At 31.6% G+C, this 26,789-nt stretch overlaps 2 protein-coding genes across 2 annotated transcripts in view; one reads left to right on the top strand and one right to left on the bottom strand.

The window, feature by feature from the left end:
• Positions 1–123: 123 nt before the first annotated feature.
• The window catches only part of LOC108911220, a gene marked incomplete in the record, with an annotated part of 172,117 nt that continues 145,451 nt past the window's right edge, over positions 124–26,789 (top strand). Inside the window, 2 exon segments of the mRNA XM_023455849.1 lie at positions 124–419; positions 12,741–13,029. Coding sequence (XP_023311617.1) covers positions 12,934–13,029 — 96 coding nt within the window.
• Positions 20,849–23,988, bottom strand: LOC108911307. The gene is made up of 5 exons (XM_018716251.2): positions 23,868–23,988; positions 23,668–23,799; positions 21,427–21,772; positions 21,074–21,205; positions 20,849–21,020 (listed from the first exon to the last, which is right to left on the bottom strand). The coding sequence occupies exons 1-5, from the start codon at positions 23,959–23,961 to the stop codon at positions 20,927–20,929; spliced, it is 798 nt and encodes a 265-aa protein (XP_018571767.1). The 5' UTR covers positions 23,962–23,988; the 3' UTR covers positions 20,849–20,926.

Consider the following 26,789-nt stretch of genomic DNA (forward strand, 5'->3'; position numbering starts at 1 on the left):
CTTTGACGGCGTAGTAGCATTTACATCCTTTGTGAGTCCTGGCTGGCTGAAACAAACGCGCACGCGAGATCCAACCTCTATTAGAGCTCATTCAAAAGCTTGCGATGAGAAACGCCGCGTAGACGTGACTATATAGCGAGACGGCAGGTCTGAGGCATCAGGATGAAGTGATTTTGCGCTTATCCACGACGTCCTCGAGGAAAGAGATTTTAATCAGCCACAGAAAACCGTAAAATTACATGTAAACTATAAAAGTGCGACGATTATCCGGAGATATCTTCCAATATATTTTTTTGGACAGTGTTTATGTTCTGTTAATTATATTGTGACAAGTTTTTTGTGCGTATACGGTGTGTTTTTTTGCCGAGTGTTTTATTCGTCGCTACGAAAATAACATTGGAATTAAATTTTACCACTAGGTAAGAAGGAAGTCTGGAAAGGTGTTAATAATTATGAGTAGTTGTACAATATTCTTAGAGGAATCGAATATCTTAATAACTTTTTCAAAAGCAGATTGTTAAGTTAATGATGACGTAAAATACCTATAAGCTGTTTTTTTATCAAAGGTTTTTAAAACAATAGCACTTTATTTTTATGACAATTCACTATTGTTCCTCTTGCTAAAAAAACTTCATGATTTCATGGGAAATTAGGTTGTTTGTTAATATTTTCTGGTTTCTATAATTAAATTAACCTCATAACTAATATTTTTAGTGCACAAGTATGACGAACTTCCCGATTTAAATGTCCATCATGATTATTTTTATTTTCTCGTTAATAACATAAAATCTGAGAGCAATTCGTCACTAATATAAATTTTATTTAAAAGCTAATTTTAATTACTGCTAATTGCATAATAAATTTAGGATATTTAATCAATTACTTCAGGCTACTAAATTTAAAAAATATCAATTATATTAGTTTTTATCATTTCATTTGCATTTGTTTACTTCTAGAGGAAATGAATTGAGGCATTTACAAAAAACGTATAATGTAAGTCAAACTTTTATACAGAATGTTATTAAATTGCTTGGCGAATACTACTCACAAATTAACAAATAAGAAAGCTTGCTTGAAGCGCTTTATTGCTTTAATTTCGTGTTACGGTCAGAAATTATACAAAATGTTTTATTTGAAGACTATTCGGAGTAGTATGTATATTTCTATATTTTCCATTCATTGTTAATAGAATCACCAACTTTCATGTTATGTTATGACATTTAAAACAAAATAGCTATTCCACAGATATAAACAATAGGTAACAAAAAAATTAATTTCAATTTATTTATTTTTTCCTGTTTGCTGAAATATTGGTCTGAAAGGAACCAATATTATACAGAGTGTTCGGAAGTTAATGGGCTATATTTCCTTGAAGGAAAATACACAGATTTAAATAAAAAAAGAAACAGGATGAATTGGGAAAAACCTTATATTTTTCCTTTTTCATTTTTTGGAAAAAGAGAAAGAAAAAAAATGGAAGCAAGTTATAAAAAAAAACAATAACTTGCATTTAGATATAAACCAAATTTTTGTTTTTGTTTTCGATTCCTCTCTTTTATCTGACTACAGCGATATATACACATCATATACAGGGTGGTCCAATAGTGTGACAAAGTTCAATGTCTCCCTTATTATAAAGATTTGAAAAGAAATATTTTAAGGGAGTGATGTACTTAAAAAAGTTCATATTTTCAAAATATTTTGAATTATACAGGGTGATGCATTAGGGCGGAGCATCTTTAAGGCGGCTTTTCTTAAATGGAACACCCTGTATTTTTTACAAATTTATATTCTACAGAAAATTCTCTTTCCAACGATGTCTTTGTTTTTTGTAATCGATGCGACGATGCCAAGTTATTTGAAAAAATAAGATAGTTTTCGCTGGAACAGGGGTCTGTAAATCTAACCACTGTGCAGGTACTAGCAGTAATTAAGAAAAAATATTTTGTAAGGCATGCGGACGAAAGATGTGGGCAAACAACATGTTGTTGTTGCAAAATCTTTATAATTTTGTACAGGGTGGTCTACACATAAGCCACAGTTTCGCGAATTTCGAAGGACATTTTCTGGATTTTTTAAATGAAACACCCGGTATATTATTTTATTTTTGGATTAATATGTTAATTACCTACAACTATTGTAAATAATACCCTATGCCTAAAATCGATATTTTCGGAAATATTGGCACTTTCTAGCAAAACTCCTTTAATTTTGCAAATTTTACTTTTTATTACTCTAGTAGGCCATGACACAGCTTTATTTCCTGATCCTGGACGTAATCAAGATTGGCGTGGAATCACTGTGTGGGTACGTTTTCCGCTGTCAAATTTAATAAATCTTCTAAAAAAATGTATTATTATAAAATGTGTTTTATTGTACATTCACCCTGTTCTAGACAAAGGACTATATGCATTTCATAAAGTTTTTTTTAATACCCATCTCATTGATAGTATAGTCTTTCCGAAGTCAGTTGAACATGTATAAAAACTCCTAGCAATAAAGTTTAATCAGTTTCATAGGCGTCCCTAAAAAAGCTTTCTGCTAAAGGTAAAAAAATATAATAATTTGTATATAAGTGTAGAAAATTTCCATTATATGTTCATTTCGCCAATGATATATTTTAATTATTTATGTCCTCAAACAATTTTATTATATTGATGGTAAATTTTGTTTTGTTCCGTTTCAAAAGACCTCCAAAATGCCATGTTGTAATAATATTAGTAAACAAAATATCCCTCTTATTTCTCCCTATTGTAATTGTAATATAAATTATTAATAATAGAAGGTGCCTATAATAAATTAAAATTACCTGAATCACACCAAATTCCGCATTGCTGCACTGCACTGCTAGGCAATTTGTCATCCACTTGTCAACAATTGAGATTTATTGCCCAGTCGCCCAGTGCGGTTGTTATACGCCCTTTGCCCGCACGCTCATTCTTCAAAAGGGCGTTTATATTTCTACCACCTCCACGTTTAGTTTGACCAGACCTGTACATGGGTATGGCTAAATAAATATGGGAACAAGCTTTACAAATATTTCAATGATGAGTTGCTGCGTCAGTGACTGAACCTGGTACATACTGCCGACCTCTTGGTTCCTCAATTGAGATCGGAAAGACTATACTTAATTTCGTTCAGTATTTTCTCCTTGAAAACAGTTGACTACTCGATAAAACAATTGCACCTTTTTCCGAGCAATTTTCACTTGAAAAAGCATCAGAATCTTAAAAGGTGGTTAAAAAGGAAGTATATATGAGGTTAACACTGCGAAAGGAGATCTGTCTCCTTAACCCCAAAGTAACTCTGTAAATTTAATACATTACAAAATTATGCCGAAAAATCGATTTTCATCTATCGACTTGAACAGCTAATATCTCTACAGGGTGAGCTTGAAGAAAATAAATCTAATTCTACGCAAATTTAAGAGATTGTTCACTATTTTCTGGACACCCTGTGTAGAAGCCCTAACTATATCTAATGATACTGAAAGCAGAAATTTATAGATTAAAGCAATTTGTTACGATTCAGACACTTAGTAAATTTGAAATTGTACGAAATTAACGTTTTTTTTTTAATTTCTTAGTCTGTCTAGCTAGTCTAACTAGTCTAGTAGTCTAGTCTTAGCCTTTTCAAACTAGTGTGATGGGAGAATTATTTGGATCACTTGAAAAATACGTAATTAAAAATATAGAACTTGATTTTAACAAATATTTATACTCGCATCTAATTTATGATATATCATTTATGATATGAAAAAGCGACACAAACTTTAGTAGCCAAAATCAGAAACATACAGGGTGATTCACAACTTATTCAAAAAATTTTGGGAATAGATGGGGCATGAGAAATGGAGTCAATATCGTAAAAAAATTTTTTGTAAAATCCTTATAGTTTACGAGGAAAAAATTATTGAAGTTATAGTACATTCAACCACTACATAGCTGGACAGCTGAAGTTTCTAGCGTCATTCGCAAAACGCGTGGAGAGCCACGTGGCCTCAGCGACTCCTAATACTGAAATCCGATTTTGCAATCGTCGTTGCGATAGTGTTTACCTGTTATCTGTGGTGTTTACAATAGTTATTTTGAATAATTGTTGTTGTAACATCGGGTATGTCAAATGATTTTATTATTTAAAAACACAAATTAATTAATAAAGGCAAATGCAGTTGAATTTGCCGATATAAAATAGGTGCTATAAAATTCTATTTATTTCTTTCCTTGCGAAAGTTTTTGTCCGTTTTTTATCACACCGCCATGCCGGTCGCAATGTGCGAAGTCAGGTTTTACAGTGGACCAGTTTCCAGTGCCGTGCAGAAGTATATTTTTAAATCATTTTCAAACTGCCCTTTTTGATTTTTTCTTTACAAAATTGTATTTGTAAGGGTCTCCTGTACATCCAGAATGAATTTTTTTTGGATAAGTTCTGAATCACCTTGTATATTAAAAATAAAGATAAACGTTGTACAGAAGTACATACATGTAAACTTATTTTATAAAATATACTTAATTTATCCTTCAAAGTTTGCTGCTATGAGTTAATACTACAAACATTTTCATTGTCACTAAACCTAGATTTTTTTCGAAGGTGCTACTGATTTAAATTTCAAATGTATGCAAAATAAGCTTAATAACTTAAATGGGTAATAAATTCTAGTCGTGCCTTGTATTCTAAAATGGTTTTTATTTTCAATTTACAATGATATTGTCATTAAGATATTGTATATCTACATTTTAAATGGAAGGGTATTAAAGAACGTTAACTGTGAGGCGTGATACGCTTTGCCTGTACAAATACGTTTATTAAAATTTATGTGAATAAATTTTCAGGCAAATCCCAGTAGGAATTGATTTTTCTTTATGGCTAATACCTTAATTTCCGTCACCGTTATCGGTTATATTCTTACTATTAGAATTATTCGGTCATCAAAACATTAACATGGACTAGCGTCCATTTCTATCTATGCTTATCGCGTACAAATTGAGAAACGACCGCGCTGCATATGTGTCAGTTTTCAGCTTAGGCGTTTCTTTTCATGTCATATGCGTGTAAGTCGGAAAAACTTATTACACCCACATTTTAAATATTCCAATGTGTTTTTAAGAATAGAATAAGTTGCACTTACTATCTTTAATTTTTTCTACGTTGTAGGTGCCATTTTCTATTTTGATATAGTTAATTTAAGACAGATCGTTCAATTTTGTAATGAATAATGTTTAGTATTTTCTTAAGAAGAATTAAAAATCAGTGTCAGTTTGACAATAAGTTCTAAGAGAAAGCGATGTTTTTCCTCCATTCTTCAAACTTGGTACTGCACTCTCATAATTATTGTTCATATGAAATTTGTACAAAAACTGACCAGTAGTATCTTAATTAGTTATTTGACGTTACAGGGCATCTTCTTTAACAAATTTACAAATTTGGAATGTAAAGTGTAGAGGAACAAAAAATGTTCTTTTATTTGTTGTTTTAATTGTCCTCAAAGTTTATCGCAACGAAATTACTTACACCCTGTACAACTTTAATCAATAATCAAGTTATTTCTATTGAAAATAAACCTGTTCTTTTATAATTAGGTTTATCTTTTAGTTGTAGAGAGTTTAATGCGTATTTCATTAATTAAAAGAAAAAATATATATATTTATTTAAAATAAATGTGAAAAATTTAAATAATGTTAAGGATAATTGAGCACTTCTTTGCATAATAAAAATGTCATTATGTAACTGGGCAGAATACTGGTTTACCTTATCATTTCGCATTTTTTTAAAATATATTTCATATTATATTATTTAACCTAAAAATTCTGACATTTGAAAACATACAAAACCATTTTAGTAAGTAATTTTCCAGATGATATCTTGTAACCCTGGCCATACTGGTTCACCTTATCATTCCTGAATATTTTTTAAATACGTTTTATAGCTGTAATAATAATTTGACCTAAAACTGGTGTTTTATGGCTAGAGAAATGCAGATTATTTTATAGGGACTAGTTATTCTGACATACATAGTTTAAACAACAAGTTGAACAATAGACTATTATTTTGTGGAATTAAAAAACAATTATTAAATGGAAAATAGCAAAAATACAGGGTATTTGTAAAGTGCGAAATATTTTAGGGGGTGGATAAATGTGTATTTTTTGGGGTGATCCGAATATTTCTACTTGCCCCAGTGGCGTTCGTGCGAGAATACCACAACATTTTTTTAATAAAAAAACGTACGCCATTGACTTTTTCCCGTTTTGATATTTTTTTAGAAATCGGCCATCAATTCTGAATGAAATTGGTCGTTTAAATTTTTTTCGTAGGCTGAACAGTTTTTTGAGGAAAAAATAAAACATATTTTACTGCAAGTTGTGTATTTTTAGTATCTATTTATACATTAAGATACAACCCTCAAATTTCGAGTCGATATCTTTAAAATTCTTTGACATAATTAATAAAAATAAATAAAATACTATATACACGTTTATATGAACTTTTTTTCACAAAATAACTTCGGCAATCACCCCCTAAAATATTTCGCACTTATTTACAAACGTATATTTATAAAGCGTATTTCGAAACTGTCGTCCACCAATATCGCAATAACGATTTTTTTTTGTTATTTTAAAAAATAAAGAATTTTACTTTTGAAAAGGGAATCGATATATCTTGCTAAATGCGTTTTTCTTTATATACAGGGTGATTCACTATAGTTTGACCCCCCCATTAACTTTTTTATTCTTAGATTTATAGAAAAATGTGAAATACAAAAATTGTACGAAGTTTTCGAAAATGATAGTAGAAAAACAAATGAAGTCTAAACAATATGGTGGTGGTTGTTAATTTAAATGGAACACCCTGTATATTTTTACATATTTGGACAGAACGTTCCCTGTCGAGTCACAGGGTTTGTTGGGAGAAACTATTAAAAAACGAAGAGACGGTTTTTTTATTAACAAAATAAGATATCTTGTAATTGTTAGACCTCTTTCAGGCATTTTTGCCTTTCTTCCAATTATTTAAGTTTATTTTGCAAAATCAATCAAATGTATGTGTTAATTTATAAACACCATGTAAAAATGTTTGTCACAGACTTGATTCGTTTTGTAAAATTTTCAGTTTTTGTGTTGGTAACTATTTAAATTAAAAAAATTTAATTTATTTTGCAGTCTCTTAAGATAACCAAGATCCCAATGGTACTTCTCGAAAAACGGCACCCCTTTTATAACAGCGTCAGAATGTTGTTATTTTCAGCCGATTTAGATCGTTCTTTTAGACTTTATTTGAAATAATATTACATAATAGTAGTTTGTCTAGTTTATATAAAAACACAAAACATTGGAAATATAATTATATTTTTAGATGTACTGACTTCATGGAGTCCCACAAAATATGCAAATATTTACTGGCTAATAAAAATTTTGCTATTTCAGAGACAATAAACCAAATGTCCTTCAAGGCGGTATTTATTTCGATAGTGCACTGTAAATTTGCTACATTGTAAAGTTCGCAAAACGTGCGTCACGTCCCAGGTAAGTACACTGAAAACTTACCGTTGGAGAAAAACTAAACATAAACAATATATCTATTTTATCTCGGCGTATATTTACGTTCTAAATAAACGTAGTCGGGACTATAATATTTAGACGCATACCGGTGCTTGTTACGCTAGCTACACACGCTACGAAATTATTATAATTTCTTCTGCTGTGTTTCGAACGCTATCTTGGTATCTGCATGTACTTTATTGCATGCTGGATCGGACAGCTTAGTGAACGTTACTCTGAACTCAACTGTGGTGATGATTTAACACATATTAATTTGCAAAGTCCATTGGACTTACATCAGTTTGTGCAGGGTCATTTATTAGATGGATGTTCATCAGAGCACAAAGAAATGTAAACAAATTCACTTGCTTTTGGAAAAGATATGGCGAAAATTTGATTAAAAAAATCATCTTTGACGTCCTATATCTCAAAAATAAACAATAAGTCCACAGGAAAATATTGACTTATTTTTTTATGTTGGCAGATACTGAATTTATGGCAGCTTTTCCAAAATACTCTATACTATATTGGATTTTCTTGGAAATAGCTCCATACTATTATCACATTTTTTTTAAATCAAAGTAATAATTTTTCAATATACAGGGTGGGCAGAATTTTATGGAGGAAACTTCAAGGGCAGATAGATCTCTTTAAAATAGTTTTTGTTTATATCTCCGGAATCTATTAGCCGATCTCAATAAAATTTAGTACAGATAATGTATGATAGTAGGCCTTGTATTCCCTAAAATATGAGCTCTAAAGGTTCAACCAGAGGTGTACAACTGGACAGGATCACCAACTTTTTTTATAAAAAAAAAACTACGCCACTGTATTTTTTACAAGCTGTTGTAGGGAATGCAAGGCATACTATCATACATTGTCTGTACCAAATTTTATTGAGATCGGTTAATAGATTCCGCAGGTATAAACAAATAATCAATTTTTTTTACAACTTCAGCACCCTGTATCTCTAAAACGATGCCTACGTTTGTAAGGCAAACACCTACTATTTTAAAGAGACCTATCTGCCCTCGAAGTTTCCTGCATAAAATTCTGACCACCCTGTAGAGAAATTCGGAAAATAAGTTATATGCGAAAATTAAATCACATTCATGCATAAGACAAAAAAGTTGACTGTCGAAAATGTTAGTTTATGTAATATCTGAAAGTTTAAAGCTCGATTTAGCTTTTAGCATATTTGCAGTTACAAAGTTATTCATGCAAATATTATTGAAATATCTTAAGTCGTTTTCTAGGAATTAAACACAAACAATTTAATTATAAAAATTTGAAATTTGACACTCAACAAATTTATAATATCATGCAAAAAGCTTACCATTGAACTTGAACCAAGGTGTCTCGAAGAATCCCGACCATATCCCTGGCACATTCACTCGCGAAACGCGAAACTGGCGAGTCTACAATTTATTTCCCTCGCAGAAGATTCAACCTACCCGGGATCTACATTTGATATCCCGGTGGTCTCAAACCTAGGCTCCTCTCCCAAGAAAGCAAGTAAGGCTTATTGATTACGGCAATCAACAAAACTCCGAATATACACTTATAGTCACTATCACTAACACTCTTTCATTGTGGATGTCCTATTAGGCTGCATATACACTGAAATAAAAATATTATATTAGATTAGCCTTTTAAAAAGACAACTATTTTCTTTATCATTTTGTAGTAGCATACTCGAGAGCATACTTTTATAAAAAAAGATGCAACATAATCTTTGGAATGTTTTTTTAAAATCAACTCAGAAAATTAAGTATATCTTTTACAAATTACTTTTAACCGTACCTGTAAAGTCTATTATTATTAAAGACTATCAGAAAAAAAATGTAAAAGTTCCAATTAGATTGTAAAGACAGACTAACAGCACTTGCAATGTTGTCTATTGTAAAATCAGTGGTGCAAGAAATACCAAACTTTCATGAAAAGATAATTAAAAGGTTTATTTAATTCAAAAAGTTCGGTTATTTCCTGAACAAACCTGGTATAGTTAATAAGATGAAAATCACACAGTTGATACACCTTCAGAAATACACCTTGAAAAACTATTGATGCCTATAAAGTGCATCCGCTATTATATGCCATAATCATTTAGTTATTGTTAAACATAACAATAAGCTCATTATGTAATTACGGTTGATAATGTAATTTCCTTGTGTACCTATGCATTTATGCACACAGGATTATTTAATATCTACGTAGACAATTTCAAATCGCAGATTATTTATTGAAAATGATACAAAAAGTGTGAGTAAAAAGTATAAAATGAGGGCCCATTTTTCTAGCAAATTCAATTGGCGAGTTGCGTCGCTGTAACATTTGAACATTGATGAACTGATGTCCGCTATTTTATTGTTGAAATGTGCAGGAGAAGACAGTAGAAAAGGTGTCTCGTCTCGTTAGTTAATTTTTTCGTTAGCAACATTGTACTTATTTTAAAGAATCTGTGTCGGAAATAAGTTTTTCCAATATATTGGAAAAACTATTCATTTTGGAGAAAAGTGTTCAATAGACGAAATATGCGCAATAAAAAGACCAACAAAATACCGTCTGACAGATTAAAATCGAATAAATTGTTTAAAAGTTATTGAAAAAAAAACTTCAAAAAAACATGGAAAAACATAATTTTTTAAAATTATTATTGTTTTAATTATTTGTTATTTGTTGAAATTTTATAAATATATGTCTAAGTAAAACTGTAAATATGCCTATATTTACAAAATTCCAACAAATAACAACCAAGATATGGATAATTAAAAAAATGCAGATTTTCTACGTTTTTTGGATGTTTTTCTGCAATAACTTTTAAACAATTTATCCGATTTTAATATATTAGGGTGCTTATTGTAGGTCTTTTTATCGCGCAATTGTAAAAATAAATAGTTTTTCCAATATACTTGAAAAACTGATTTTCGATCAAAATTGTTTAAAAGAAACAATGTTGCTAATGAAAGAAATTGACTCACGAGATGAGACACCTTTTTTGCTGCGTTTCCTTAAACAGTTCAACAATAAAAATCGGACGTCAATTCATCGATTTTTTAGTCCATTTACAATGGAAAGAAAATAAGCGCAATTTTTCTGAACCATTTAAAAAATCTTGTTACATCATAATGTAACAAGATTTTTCCAAATTAAAATGCCACAAGTAATATATCTTTTAACAACTTTGAAGTACGCCACGACATTAAATATACCTTAATACATTACAGATTCATTATGTTATTCATTATACTTTCAATTTTATTTTTAATGTAGTAATTAGTCAAGGTTTTTGTAATTAAAGTTCTCCACTGGCTGTGTGGGTTGTACATGTAACACAGGTAATGTGTCTTCTCTTGTATATTTTAAATTCTTACGTTATGAAATCATATACAAATAAATGTTTATATTGAAATACCAGTGGCGTTAATCTGAAGCGTGTTTTATTATTTATTTGGATTATTCCATTGATCGTTTTAAATAAAAAAAAGTTTTAACTAATCAACGGTCTAAGTTTTAAGTTATTGTTGAAATTAGGAAATGATCACATCTGAAGATGTTCGACGTACGCCGACGAAACTCAGAATAATGGTTTAAATAATAATAAATTAGACATAAAAATTGACTGAATTGGTGTCAGCGAATTCTTCCAAGCACTTTTTTACTGTATAGGTACCTACATGAACATGTATCCAGTATATTGAGATAGTGCAATGTGGAAAATATCGTCAAATGATCCAATTAATGTTTATGTTTGAAATATAAAAGAACGGATATATCAATTTTAAATGTTAAAGAGTTAAAAAAGATGATAAATGAATTCTTGAAAACACATGAGAAATATCCAATAACGCAAAAATATTTTGACAGTATATTTAATGTTCTGTAACTAACGTCTATTTTAGAACTAAAATAAATTAGAACCACAGCAAATTGTAAACATTGGAAGAAGTTTAATAGGACTTGTTATTTTGTTTCTTCAAAGAATTGTACGATTTGGTTATGTGATGGCGTTAGTACCTATTTAAAATATCATTATAACAACTAGCAGTGGCACGTATCGAATCGGTTTGCTTTTAAAAATACCAATTCCGAGAATATAAGTGATAAATTTATTTTTGATTCGGGTAAAACAGGTTGTCATTTCTAAAACTAAAGCAGTGCCAAGTGATTCCTTCAAAGTTTATTTCTTAAATATAAAACCGACATGTATTTGCTTATATTCTTTTATTATGCCGCAGAGTTAATTTATAAACAGCGTGCTTCGTTAGAAATGAGCTACACGGTGTCGATGTTTTAGCAAAAAATGAATTTCATGAATATTTCGAGAATTATTCCAATAAGCAGGTTGAAAATTTCTAGAAAATTTGTTATGATCAAAATTTCAAAGGTACTACAGTCCGTACAATATTTGTCGAGATACAATTCGAAAAGAATAATATAATAAAGTTATATTATAGTCTTTCAGAAGTCAGTTGACAAAAACGCCTAGCAATAAAATATGTTTAATAACACAAGAAATTGTGGACACTGACACTTTAGTTAATGTGTGAATTCTGTTAATTAATTTTGAACAATTTTTGTATGCGTTGCAAATGAAAAATTATGTCTGTTGTTACAGTTATTAAAACGCGTTGATACATTTTTTTATTTGCCATGGATACAAAAATTAATCGATAAAAAATTAAAATTTTATATTTTGTGTGGAAATGTAGCAAAATTATCACATTTAAATTGTTCCAAATAATTTGCAACAATAATATTTTTTTCGACAAATAAGTACATAGTTATTGGAAATGTATCTACGATGTAAAAAGTCAATCACAAAAATATTTTTGAAAAAACAACCCCAACCTCTACAAATACTACCCTGACTACAATATTCATTTTTTGATATTACCAGCTCCTTTAAGGGCAAAGTTTATACAACTGTGTAATTTTTGGGTAAATTATCTCTATTTATAAAAAAATGTTATAAGTTTACAATTCTCTACACCACCTCAGTGACACCCTGTATGAATAAATCTCTTCATCTTACATTTCAGTGACATCTCCTGAAAATGTAATTCCATTTTCAGAATATATATTTTCGAAAAAAACGCGTTTCTATATATACATGTATCTGTACATTAATGTACATTACGACCTCATATAGGTTCGATATCGATATTTTCCAGAGACCAACCACATTCCCATTTGTTTCAGCGGTCGCTGTCGCATTCAACGGCTGAAACGGACCGGAAGCGTGCGGAAGAAGCATTGTCTGGCCACTGATATGTCTATTTTGATCGATGATCAACTTAGAAATTAGAAACAGCGTGCTGCAGACTCTATGTAATCCAGTTGGCTGCGGCCCAGCTCGGCTGTGTGCTTGACGCCGTTTACCGCCGAGTAGGCTATGACAGCTCGTGAAGTTGTGCTCGAAGGTGGACCTCCGTGGGGTTTTCGCATGCATGGTGGCGCCGACTTTAAGCAACCACTGAGGATTTCGAGGGTGAGTTGATTTTTCAACAAGGGGGGCTCAGTACGGTCTTGCGGTCGTTTGGCGTGCGATTGTGAATTATTTTCGAGGAGTAATTAGTTTGTTTTTGTTTTTGGTGGCATGTGTGTGCTCTATTTATTGTTTTAGGCGAAATTTAAGCGGTTCGGACGCGTGAGTCATTGCTTGACATGTGGAAAGCCGTTGGCATTATATTCCTATATTTCCATAAATAGAAATTATGTATACTCCATTGCAAATTATACGGAGTGTCCCAAAATATAGGTTAGAAACTTTAGGAGCAGATTAACTGTACGGAAAAAATATTACAAAAATTTGGACAACTGTATAATTTATAAACGATCAACAAAGAATCTAGAGATGTAGGACATTTTTTGTTTTTGAAAGCTGCAACACCTATGTCTCAAAAATAGTTATCAGAAAAAATAACACCAATATTCATAAAAAAAAGAGGAAGACGCTCCTTATTGTATATGTCATTAATTTTAAGGGAAAATTAGGGGAAAACGAATAGAATACGAATACGTGATTAACTGATCGCTGACCCACAAAGGTTTATTGAGAGTGAATTTTGACCCACCGTATTCTTCGGTCATTAACCTAGCTTTTACTTCATTTTTAATCCGTAACGATAAGGAAAAAACATCTTTTTACTTAGACACATGAATGCATAAGATATTTTTTACATTTTAAATTGTTAATAAAAACAAATGTATAACGTATAACTATAATGATTGTACTCGAATGTTAGGTTATTACAATTTAGTATTTTTAATATCGTTAACGTCTTCACTTTGTTTTATAATTGAATATGTTGAGTTATGATCAATTAATTATATAGTTTGTAGTACGTATACGTAGTGACTTATTGCTTTTCAAAAAGTAGTATGGTACCTACCTATTTAAAATGCCAGTACGGTTAAAACAATACTCATCGTCCATAGCACGTTGTTAATAAAGTTGGGATTCGCTGCACTTTGATTTCGAAACCAATTGTAAAATTCAACACGACTAGGGAAATCAGCTGTTTCGCTTCAACGTTAAGGGCTTATTCTTTAAAAGGTTGGGTAAAATTTTCCATTTACCTTCCGAATACGTGGTTAAATTAATTATATTATAACTGAATCACCCTGTATAAAGGGTTTTTTTATAATGGTATCTGAGAGGGGGTACATTTGATTTAAAGAATCAGTTTTAAATCAGTTTCTGTCAACAAAAAAAAAAACAATGCGGTATTGCATTTACCTACTTGTTATTAAAACGAAGTGTTTATTGAGACGAACATAATATTTAATAATTATTTATCTATGTGTTTTTATCCAGCGAGGTGAAGACAACATTACACACCAATAGCTTTAAACGGCAATGGGCCATAACAAAACTTGCAGGCGATAAAATGGCAGTTAACACCCGGGAAACAGGTTCTAAAGCACCTTTTACGCCTGGTTGTGCATAAAAAATAGTAAACACTACAATTATAAAAGTGTAATTCACCAAAAATATTTCTTGATAATTTGGTTTCGGTATAATCTTTATTAAATAAAAGTTTTCATTTGCGTAATTAATTAAAAGATCATTCAAAATTTGAAATTCGTTTTTGCCTGTTTTGACAAAACGATTTGGACCCTGACATAGCTATAACAATACCATACAAAACTTACTGTTATAATTATTTGTGTCTTGAAGCGCTAGTTGAGTAGAAAACTTATTATTTATGAAATGAACTAAATATTATATCGTTTAGAAAACTTTCCAAGGATTTTCGCAGCAAATGATGGTTTTTAATGGTGTGGAACTTCTAAACTAAACGTAAATCAAACTTTTATTAGGTTCAGGGTAATCGATAGAATAAGGTTTGGTCTACTTTTACTCGTAAATCCACCCTTCGCCGTTCAATATCTTGAGTACACAACGTAGGTACACCTAACAGCAACACTAAGTGATTGGATGAGAAACGGAGAGGAAGAAATTGTAAACAAAATTTCTAATTTCTCGATAAAACAACCTCTATCTCTTCCTTTTCATAAATACCCATTATTTTGCTTTGAAATGAGAGAAAAGTAACCCTTCTTCTTTGAAACACCATTAGGAATTAAATTGTGTTCGTATTATTTCTAATAAGTATACTGAATGATCTCAAAATTCTAAGGATCTTAACGACACTAATTGACAGATTTGTTTACTAGTTCAGTGAACTTTTTTTTAATTATATATTAGTCCACGCTTCATCAATCTACGTCAAACTTAGTCGAGACATGTGAACACACATGACATTTTTTTTTTAATTTCAACAATCTCTATATACTCGAATACCATTGGTTTTAGATCCTTCGTTTATTACGGATTTTTTGTCTAAAATTATCTAAGGTAGTGGTTCTCAAAATGTGGGTTGCGACCTCCTGTGTAATTTCTAAAAACTACGGTTTGTTCTGCAACTTTAGTTAAAGCAGGGACGTATATACAGGGTCTTTTTAAAATATTTTTGAAAATGAGCAACTTTTATAAAGCAAGTGGTAGTCTAAATGCTTCTGTTTTCGAGAAAATTAACCATAATTGTAAACCGACCATGTGCATCTTGCGCACGTGCTAATAACATGCTTCCAAACGACGGTCAAAATTCTGTTACCAAACACACATTCACTGAAAACCGTTCCTAGAACCAAGATCTCCGCACAAGGTAAGGATTTAAATCACACCAATAGTGAATGTTGCGAAAATTTAGTATGTCGTCTCTAGTAAAACAACATTCATCCGTAAAAAGCACCTTGCTTGTAAAATCTTTATCTTTTGCTATTTGATGTCGAAACCACTGGTAAAATTCCACACGGGGCTGAAAATCATTGTTGTTTAATGCCTGAACCCTTTGTACATGATAGGGGTGTAATAATTGTTCCCGTAGTACACGCCACATGGTACTGTTGGTTTTATACACCGGCTGATTAATACCGCAACACACAATACACGTGCACAAGATGCACAGGGTCGGCTTACATTTATTTATAAGATTATCGCCATTTTCATGGAACGCACTTATTTCAGAAACACATATTAATTCGATTTAACTAAGTTTCTAGAGAATTTAAAGAAAAAGAGGTTCTTGAAACTTGAACTCAAGGCAGCTGTTTTCTTTCACTCCAAAAGTGACGTAAACTGTCAGACAGAAAATTGTTATTATTTCACCACTCGCATCTGTATATGCTTCAAAAAGTTTAGTTGGAATTTATGCCACTTGGATGCAACTCTGTCAAATTGGATTATTATCCATCTTTGATAGTTGTCATCAAGTCTTTGACGGAAAATATCCAAGAATGTTGTTTCTAGAGTGGCTACAAACTTGCCCTTTAATTAATTAATTAATTACAATTTGAATGCAAATATTGTATCTTGTATATCTTGAAGAGTGCCTTATATACTTTTAAACATTATTTATTCATATTTTGCCATAACTTTTTTACCATTTAGTTGGTTTTTTCAAATTTAGTATATAATTAATTATTGCATTATTGACAAAACTAAAAAATCTTACAAAAAGGTTCTCTTATTTTAAGTCAACAACGTTAAAAGATTGTTTTAAATGGCGTCTTTGGAAATACTACTAGGAATAAAAAATTTAATGACGTAACGTATAGTATTTACGCGTATGATGTAAATACCATAGACTGATCAGACTGAGATTATACTTTTCTGAAAGTTTTTGACGCGTCAAATCCGAACCGTTAGGTTTTCGAGACATCCTAACCTAAAAGTGCGAAAAGTCCGTTTTTTCGCTGTATTTGAGGTTATATTACATCTTGAGGTATATTTTTCCACAAAACTCGTTATGGCATCTGAAAGTACAACTCTTCCCCTTCAAAATCCATTTTGAATCATCCGAAGATCTTATTCCCTTTCCATCTCTTGAATAGCATCAGGTGAGGATTGAAATAAAGGGTAGAACCAAATTACAAAAATGGCGAATGTTTAAAAAATGCCAATTTGTATTTTATAAGTCTGACTTCTGTAATTCTGAAATGGGTTTTGAAGAAGAAGAGTAGTACTTTAGATGCCGTACTATATAGCCAATATTTGTGTTTTTCGCATTTTTACCTTCAGGAAGGTGTGGGCTGCCTTATGGTTTAGAAAAGTCAATCACATTTTGTCGGGTTGTGTATCTAATTAACTTCGATTTTGATATTTTCCTCATAGGAGCACTATATTCAGTATGGATCTGGTATGTAATATCTATATAACCTTCGAACACATAACGCTGTGTAAAAAAATAATATAAATCAATTAATTTTCTATTCAAGAACTGTGGCGTTACTCACAGCAATGTAACGAGCACACATTTTTGTGTTGTGACAATGAGTGTATAAATAATACACTCAGTGTATTTTTTAAATACATTAAATTGGCGTAGAGTTATGACTCACCATTTTGCCGGCTTGCACATTACCGAGAACTTAAAGTTATATTTGTAGTAGCCTAATTTGCGACGATCTTCCCTAATAGATCGCCTAGTTTAGATCACTTCCGAGTTGCTATATTGCATTTATGTCTTCGTTTATGTCCAAACTACTCGTTAAGTTTCAAACAGTTGAAACATTCCGCGAATAGATTAGAATTTTATTGCATTGCATTGTTTACATACCGAGTATCTGTAATTTTACTCGCGAAGAACTGTGAATGAGAGATAATAATATATTCATTTAAACAATTTTTCCTGACACATAAACAAACTCTTATTTGTTTTCATTCATTGTTAGAAAAGTTGTTGGCATAATTTTTTTGAACCCAGCCATGTACTAAAGGAATAAATAAATGTATTATTTGTGACACATTGTCAATGGTAGTTCACAACAAATTCAGAGAACCATAGCACAAGGCAAAGGGTGATTCAGTACTTATCCAAAAAGAATTTTTTGATGTACAATTTTGAAAAGAAAAAATAGAAAAGAGCACTTAGAAAATGATTTAAAAATACATTTCTGCACGCTACTGGAAACTGGTCCACTGTAAAACCTGATCTCGCATAATGCAACCGGCACAGAGGCAAGGTGTGATAAAAACGGACAAAAACTTAAAAGAATCTCGTAAGGAAAGGAATAAATGCTAGTGTTATCAATAATTAATAAAATTAACACCGACGTGTAAACACATTTGGACCCGCCTTCAGTATCTACGAACTAACATAAATGCTTCACCATAACACAAATGTCTCACCATAACACAAATGTTGTCTTCTTTCACCATAAATTAAAACGATATCCATCTACTCCGAGCTACTATACACGCAAGCCATTTGTAACACTAAAAAACTATTGTAAACACTATCGCAATGACGATTGTAAAGTCGGATGTCGGTATTCGTCGCTGAGGCCACGTGACTCCCACGCGTATTGCAAATGACGTTAGAGACTACAGTTGTACAGCGATGTAATGCTTGAAAGTACTACAACTTCAATAATTTTTTTCTCGGAAACTATAAGTAATTTACAATTTTTTTTACAATATTGACTGCATTTCTCATGCCGCATCTATTCTCAAATTTTTTTGGATAAGTTGTGAATACAGGGTCTTGTAGATGTACTAGCTGAACAAATTATGAAGACTCAGTTGACATACCATAGCTTACTGCGATGTTTTTTAGAACCGATTTCTGGTAAAACCAAATTAAGGACTCTTATTCACATTCTAGTAAGGAAACCTTACTCAGAATCACTTAGAAACCCTTACTATATCCCAAAACTTTATATTGCAAAATATTTTTTAACACCAAAGTTTTAAATTTAAGATATTTCGGTTAATTTAGAGTTTTTGGAAATGTCTGGAAAAATTAACCAATTACTGGCCTTGCTGATTATGCTTGGAAATAATAATATACATATGTATTAATAAATCGAAATTATTTCCATAATGCAAGGCAGGACCCAATATTGTGACGATTTTAGACCCATCAATCACCTTTGGCATTTCTAGTACCAGATTTTTAAAATGAAACAAAAAAAACGTTGAATATGTCACGTGGTTCTACTCTTTACTAGATATTGCGAATGTAATTCAATGCTGGTCGAAGCTTTAATACCTAGAGTAGTTGTGCCCCACAATATCAATAAATTAAAACAATACAATACGTTATGCCAACAGACATTGACTAACAGTGATAATTAATATTATAGTACTTAAATTTTATATGTAGGCAACTACTACATGACAACTCTTATTATTTATTTGTTTGTTTTAACGAAAATAGTCACAAATGTGTTGTGTGTAGACCGTTTGATTAAAAATTATTTTAACATCAGTAAAATCATTCCTAATATTAATCAAACTTTGATTCAACTCTGAAATACAATTATTTCCTGGAAAATTGTGTACAATTGTTACTTTTATTATTTTCTGTTATTTCAAAAATATAGCAACTTCTTTAAAAAAAAAAGGTTGGCTGTAAAACTCAAAGAAGCCTTAAATACATATTTCAGCGTCAAATAAAATGTTGGTTTCCTTGGCACTATTATATTTTATTTTTAAATGTTTCATCATATGAGTCATATTAAACATGTTTTATAGTCGCCATAGTCACATACATACATTTATTCATGTTCAGAAAAATCGTATTATTTTCGTAAGTGATTTAACTTTTTTGCTCAGTAATATAAGAGTGAGGTAGTGGGTAATAAAATAATCTTAGTATGAGCACTAAATATAACTTGATAAAAATACAAGTTAGTACATCTAGAACTTCTCCATTAAGATATATATCACTATATCAGACTATAAAAAGTAAGTAAGCCACGCAACTTATTTCAGCTCTTTAAATGGCAGAAAACAAAGCGCAGCTTGTTCGGTCTAACTGAAATTGACCCATAATTTACAGAATTAAAACCGCATGCACTAGATTAGCACAGATTTAATTTGTTCATAATTATAGCTCGTAGCATTTACTTGTACCTAGTGTTCGATGTTGTTTGGTGTTATAGAAAGAAATCGTCATTTTCAGCATCCTTTAAAATACCAGATATGTCCAAAATTAAACGTGATAAGATCCGGTTTGTGCTACTGTACATAGATATTAAACTAATTCAATTTAATCCTAAAAATGTTCTTAATGAAATCATATAATGTTCTTTGATACCAGTATTCTAAAAATATCTGATGAGGTATAATTATAAATCATATATTTTATCTATTTACTAGATATTGTCTAGATATCTTTGTACCAAAAAAATCGCGTACTAGAAACTGGAACCATTAAATAGTTGTAGCCGTAGATAGAACGCCTTTCCCTTTTTATCCCGTCTTCTGTAGTAAACAAAACACTTGATAGTTCAGATTTAGGTTTTATTACAAGAGTCTATTGTTTAAGTTTCAAACAAAATTACTAGTGAACAAATGTTTAAATAACCATTTATTTAAGCGGATTCTTGCTATTAACTATGTTTTTCTGTAAAAAAACTGTCTGTCTGGTGGTAACATACAGACTAGAAGACAAAAACTGAGATAACTACACGTATTTATGTAAACACTTGTAAATTGTAAAGAAAGTCAGTTGGGCTATCGATAAAGCCAGAGGTTCTAAAAATGTTTCCTCGTGTTATTGTGATAGGTAATAATACACAGATAATTCCAACCAATGTGACAGTGGTGACAGTAATATAGTCTTGCACACCAAATTGTCACAGATTTGATCCGCAGAAGCAATCATTTTTTATACGCTTGCTCCGGACAACTGGAAAACATTGAGAATTGCTACAGAAATAAAAACTCTTTAACTGTAATAATTTAATAAATACATTTATTGCTATTATAAATATTTATCCAAGTCGAAGTGGAATTAAGCTTAAATATATTCTCCATTTGGGTTTCATGTTCTGGAGAAGACCACCAGTCAGTCTATGAGCACCATATCGGTTTAAGTCACTTCAACGCAGTTGGTATATAAATCACTACATTCTTCTATGGATGTTATATTCTTTCTTGTTTTATATCTACTGTAATTATCATCACTAAAAAATAAACGAGGTAACAAACGCTAAATCTTGAAGTATTCACAACATACCTGAATATATTAAAAGCTAATTTCAAAATAATGTTCCCTTTGCTACTGAAATCTGCTTCACACACAAACTTCCTTCTACATGCGTCACTTTTCAAGTTGAGGTCATTAAAAGCTATATCAGTTATATTGAATCTGAAAATAATAAAGAGTATTGAAATGACTTCAACATGGTATTTTTTGCGAAAAAAGGTTTAGCATGGATTTTTATTTTTAATTGCCCACATTTATACTGATTTTATGCATAGTTTCTGGAGACCCTGTTGATGACTGTTTGAAGTCATTATGAAAAAATGGACGTTAAAACTGATGTGCTCATGCGGTTTTTCCTGAGCTTTAACAAAGTAAGAACTTACTTCCTTATCATGTGCTGAAATAATTTAACGTAACCGGAAATACTATGCTTTTCCGCACCGTTACTTCGTCCGTAGCCAGGTGGTGGACCTTGAGCGTAATTTCCTTCGAAACCCTGACCAGGTCCAGGAACTTGTCCACCTGCACCAGAGACTTCTGCTCCAGGCGGAAGCTGGTCCACAGAGTATCCAGGTGGATAAGAATCTTGATAAGGCCCCCCTCCATGTGGATATGATTTTCCAAAATCTAAACCAGGTTGCGAAAAACCATGAATTGGTGAATGATCGACAGATCCGTGCAGAGATACGTAAACTATTTTTTCGGAGTGATGATGGTCGTCAGGCGCTTCTAAAAAAATATAATAATCAAAACTAGACATCTACTACCTATAAAGGAATATAATGATTAAGAAGAATCTGCATTCTAGATATTTAGTATCAGAGTAGATATCTATATAGTCCAAGGAACCAAGGGCTTCCCCTCCGAATTCTTTCGGATAGAACCGATTGACGTGAAACTTGGACTGTACATTTGGACATTTTTCAATAAGTCAATATTTTCTGAGTTATTGGTGGTTGAAAATGTACATTTTTTTATTAAAAAAGACGTTTTTCAGTAGTTTTTCTCGAATAACTCGGAAAATAGACATTCTATGAAAAAAAAACGTCACGAAGAAAATGAAGCTTATAGAAAATAGATTCAGTTTTTTCATTTATGTAGGTGCAATAGGTGCTGAGATATGGCTGGTTGAAGTGAATTTCATGTCCGCCAGAAACTAAATTGGAAGCATTTAACGTAAAATAACTCAAAAAAAAATATATTTTCAAAAAAAATGCACAGAACATTTTTTATAGTACTTTAAAAAACCTTTAAAACCTCGCTTTTTCGGAAAAAATCAGTATAAAAACTGATTAATTTTTCACGAGTAAAATTAAAGGTAATCCTTCTACAATTGTTTTTATGTGCTAACAGTATATTATACAAGTTTACGCGGTTTAGAATGTATATTTTTGAAAATATTACGTTTTGATTGAAAAAAAAAATTTAATCCAAAAAAACACATTTTTGAAAATAACTAAAAATAAAAAAATACGAAAAATATTCAAGAGTACAAAAGTTTAGATAGATTTCACAGAATATTTTGTGTTTTTTTATTTGTGTAGGATAAAAATTAACAGAGATGTCGCTACTAGAAGTTTGCAGTTGAAGGCGAAACCTTTTAACCTCTGAAATATCAAAGATAACGCGTTAAAAAATCTTAAATTTTAAAGTACTTTTTGCTGTCGAAATTTTCCGTAAAATCGTTTTTGGATCGTCTTAATAGCTTTAAAATTAAGGAAGTTATCGTTAAAAAAACAACGGTACCTTACCGCTTCAATTTTCGGAGCATATCAATATTTTGGTTATCGACAACTTTTGGACAACTGGAGCATTCATAGGTATACATAATAAAACAATGTATGTATACCTATATGTATTTTTGAAAATTTCAAATTATGACTTTCTGCATGAAAAAAATATTGAGAAATAAATATTTTGAATATTGCATAAATTAAAGTAAATCGCGAGAAAGTTAATACGAAAAAAATATATTTTGCATTATTTATTGGATTATTATATTTTGTCATCGGAGAGGTTTTTAAGGGTTACAACAATGCGATAAATTATAAATTGTATTATAAACAGGTAAAAGAATTTAATTTATCCTATTTGTACTATTAAATCATTTCAAACTGTAGGTTTTTAAGGGTTGAAATATTGTAATAAATTATTTGTAATACCATAAACTGTAGAAAAGATTTCTAACTATAATATAAGAGCTATAAAAATATTTTAAGATCAAAAAAACTATTAATTTTATATTTTTATCATTAAGGGTGTTTTTTAAGGATTGAAACTTTATAAAAATTTCGTAAATTATAACCCACAATATAAAATATTTATTCCATATATTAAGATATTATAGACTAAAATCATTAGTCTATATAACACCTAGTTTTATATTTATTCAGTTTTCAGCATAAGGGGTGATTTTCATCCCCTAAAGATAAGAGGCGCATATCATGCATATAACTTTTCATCTACAGGGTTAATAAGCTTAATTCCAAAATTTCATAAAAATCTATCCGAAAGTATTCAGAGGTTTTACCCTATTTTTCATTTCATTTGATGGGAATTTTTAAAATAAAATAACAAATGCAACTGTGACTAATAATAAGGGATAAACGTATAAGGATACTTACTTTTCATATATTCTACTAGTTTTACCAGTGCAAAAAATTTCCCAGCTACTAACCCAACTGTAAAAATAAATCCTAACACTAAAAGGAACTTCACTTTGAATGCTAAAAACGTCAAATAATGAAATCCATGCCCTGCAAAAGATAATAAACAAAATACATATTGAAATTATTTTTTCATTTGTAATTATTAATTGACTTACAGTACAAATCATACTTATGTTTCTTCTTGTGGGAATCACAACAACACACAGTTAAAACAGCAAAGAACACTATTAACAATTTTAGTGATGGCATTGTTAGAATGTTGTTCTCTAGTCGAAAGTTTTATTTCTATTCTTTTAACTTCTTTACCGCAAATTTCTTTTATACATGCGCACGAAAGAAAAGGAAAACGCTTTTATTTGCTTTGGAAATTAACATCTGTCTGTACTTTTATTTTCATTATTTGTTAAAAATATGCCAAATATTTGTTTAAATATTTGTTTTATTTGTGGAACAATTAGTGGTATGTGTGTCAGCTTTCTTGAAAATGTATTACACTTTTATATAGTTTGACATGAGGTAGATATATCTACGCAATTTGATATTTAATTTTTGAGAAAATCTTTTCCTAAGACGACACTATTCTTATCAACATTTTCAAATAAAATTTTCCTTAAAAGTCTGATTTCTAGGAGCATGAAAAGTGTTTAGGAAATTTTTCCATAGTTTTGTCACCAAATCTGAAGAGACGTCAATTTTTTATAGGTGTTGACGTTAGCTTACTTGGGGTCAAAATATGGCCCATTCGTTGACTGACACCCTGTATAACTTACGTATTTCATCTACCAGAAGCTCAACTCCCAAAAACTGAGTAAATACAAAATATAATACTCAGGAAATTGTTGAAGAGACGATATAAATTCTGCATATTGAAATTCCTTGAATTTCTCCAAAGAACCGTAATGTGATGAGTGAAAGATAACATAGCGTCTGATACTCAGCCGTCGCGACGCTTGGGTTTGATGTACGGTTTTATTTTCGTATCGTTTGTATACGCGTCTGAAGGATAACAATTTGCCTGAATGTTTAATTGTTGTTCCTTATTGCTTGTAGCACAGAACTTTATGGCAAATTTAACCACAAAACGATCATTTATAGCGTCCTAGAAATTGAAAGATACACATGTTCCCACAAAATTTAAAACGTACCATAATGTGCCAACTGTCCAAAATACTTTACAAAGGTATTTTATTTTTGTTTTACAGAAGAACGATTTTAAAATGTGTTTACACAAACAAAACGTCAAATGTAACTTTTGGATAGAAAGAGAATGTACGAATTTAAGGAAAAATGTAGAGACGAAAGTTGGGTAAGGTAGTTTCAACGAATGAAATTGAAAATAAAGGCAAACCAACGAAAAGGCGACAAGCAAAAGCGAGTAAAGAAAAAATAGAACAACGATAGACAAAAACAAAGAAAAAGTAGCATTTACCATCGAAGATGCTCAAGATTTATTTCCATAGAGAACGCTTAAACAATTCTTGAGTCTTCACATCCCAGCTAATAAAGACATGACAAATGTCACAGACATAGCCTGTGTAGTCCAGGCAAGTTAGACCAAAATCACCCGGAATACGGAAATTTTTTTCTGATAAACCGATCGAGTTGCGGTTTTCGGCATTGTCTTCGGAAAAATATCAGGAAAAAAGTCTATATATTACACTTTGGGGCTGGATCGAAACTGCATTCCGGGTGCATAAAGTGCATCTTGGAGTGTATCAATTTTTCCGAAATTTCTAAAAATGGTAAAAATTGACTAAAAGTTGTAGAAATTTGGTTCTCGGGGTCGGAGATTTCGAATCTGACCCTGAAAAATATGCCCAACGGCCCTGGGGCCCCCAGGGAGGCAAGCGGGGGGCCTTCTGTAAAACATCGAATAGCTGAGTAATTGCCTTCTAAATTTCTACTCAGGGGTTTTCGGGGTTGGGGATTCCGAATCTGACGCTGGAAAATATCCATTAACAATTAGGCGACCAATTCCGATTATCGACAATGCAGATCCTCGTGGGTGCAGGAAGCATGGAATTACATGCACAATTGCATGTGCAAATCGAAAATTTAGTCGAAAATGTAATAGATGATAGTGATAGAGGCAGTGATGGCAGTACTAATGATGAAAATTGTGATTGATAGTGAAAGTGGTAGATAAATAAATGGTAGTAGTTGTCTGACTAATTGCTTTACAATTAAAAAGAAAATTGATTCTCAGAATAAAGTAGATTCTTTTCGACTCATTAATTTCCTGTTAGTTTTTCTTACCCTTCTTGTCTAATCTCTGTAAATTTACGTGTGTTACAATGTAAAGATAAGCCTACAAGATCATGGTTGGTTAGCGGGTGGGGCAGTTTTATTGCAAAAATCTGATGTGCCTTTCGATGTTTTCCAGAAAGCCCACCCCACGGGCGTCGGGCATACTTTTCAGTGTCAGAATCAGCTATTACTCTCTCAGCTATTCGATGTTTTACTGAAGCCCACCCCTTGCCCCCCCTGGGGGGCCCAGGAGCGTCGGGCATACTTTTCAGTGTCAGAATTGAAATCCCCGACCCCAAAAACCCCCGAGTGGAAATTTAGAAGGCAATTACTCAGCTATTCGGTGTTTTAGAGAAGGCCCCCCTTGCCCCCTGGGGGGCCCCAGGGGCGTCGGACATTCGTTTCAGTGTCAGAATCGAAATCCCCGACCCTAAAACCCCCGAGTGGGGATTTAGAAGGCAATTACTCAGCTATTCGATGTTTTACAGAAGGCTCCCCCTTGCCCCCCTGGGGGACCACAAGGCCGTCGGACATATTTTTCAGGGTCAGATTCGGAATCTCCGACCCCGAAAACCAAATTTCTATAACTTTTTGTCAATTCATACCATTTTTAGAAAATTCGGAAAAATTGATGCACTCCAAGATGCACTTTATGCACCCGCAATGCAGTTTCGATCGAGCCCCAAAGTGTAATATATAGACTTTTTTCCTGATATTTTTTCAAAGACAATGCCGAAAACCGCAACTCGATCGGTTCAACAGAAAAAAATTTCTGATTTATTGTCTAACTTGCTTGGTCTAGTAGATATCATGTAGAAAAATAAGACTAT

Source organism: Anoplophora glabripennis, unplaced genomic scaffold (assembly GCF_000390285.2).
Source record: "Anoplophora glabripennis isolate ALB-LARVAE unplaced genomic scaffold, Agla_2.0 scaffold1, whole genome shotgun sequence".
Taxonomy (NCBI): domain Eukaryota; kingdom Metazoa; phylum Arthropoda; class Insecta; order Coleoptera; family Cerambycidae; genus Anoplophora; species Anoplophora glabripennis.

What these genes read in the sequence shown, in the direction of transcription:
- LOC108911307 (XM_018716251.2), bottom strand. Translation starts at nt 23,961, where the DNA reads ATGCCATCACTAAAATTGTTAATAGTGTTCTTTGCTGTTTTAACTGTG. An exon ending in ACTAGTAGAATATATGAAAA is followed by an intron (nt 21,773 to 23,667) that starts GTAAGTATCCTT and finishes ATATTTTTTTAG; the next exon opens with AAGCGCCTGACGACCATCAT. An exon ending in TTAGCTTTTAATATATTCAG is followed by an intron (nt 21,021 to 21,073) that starts GTATGTTGTGAA and finishes TTTATTTTTTAG; the next exon opens with TGATGATAATTACAGTAGAT.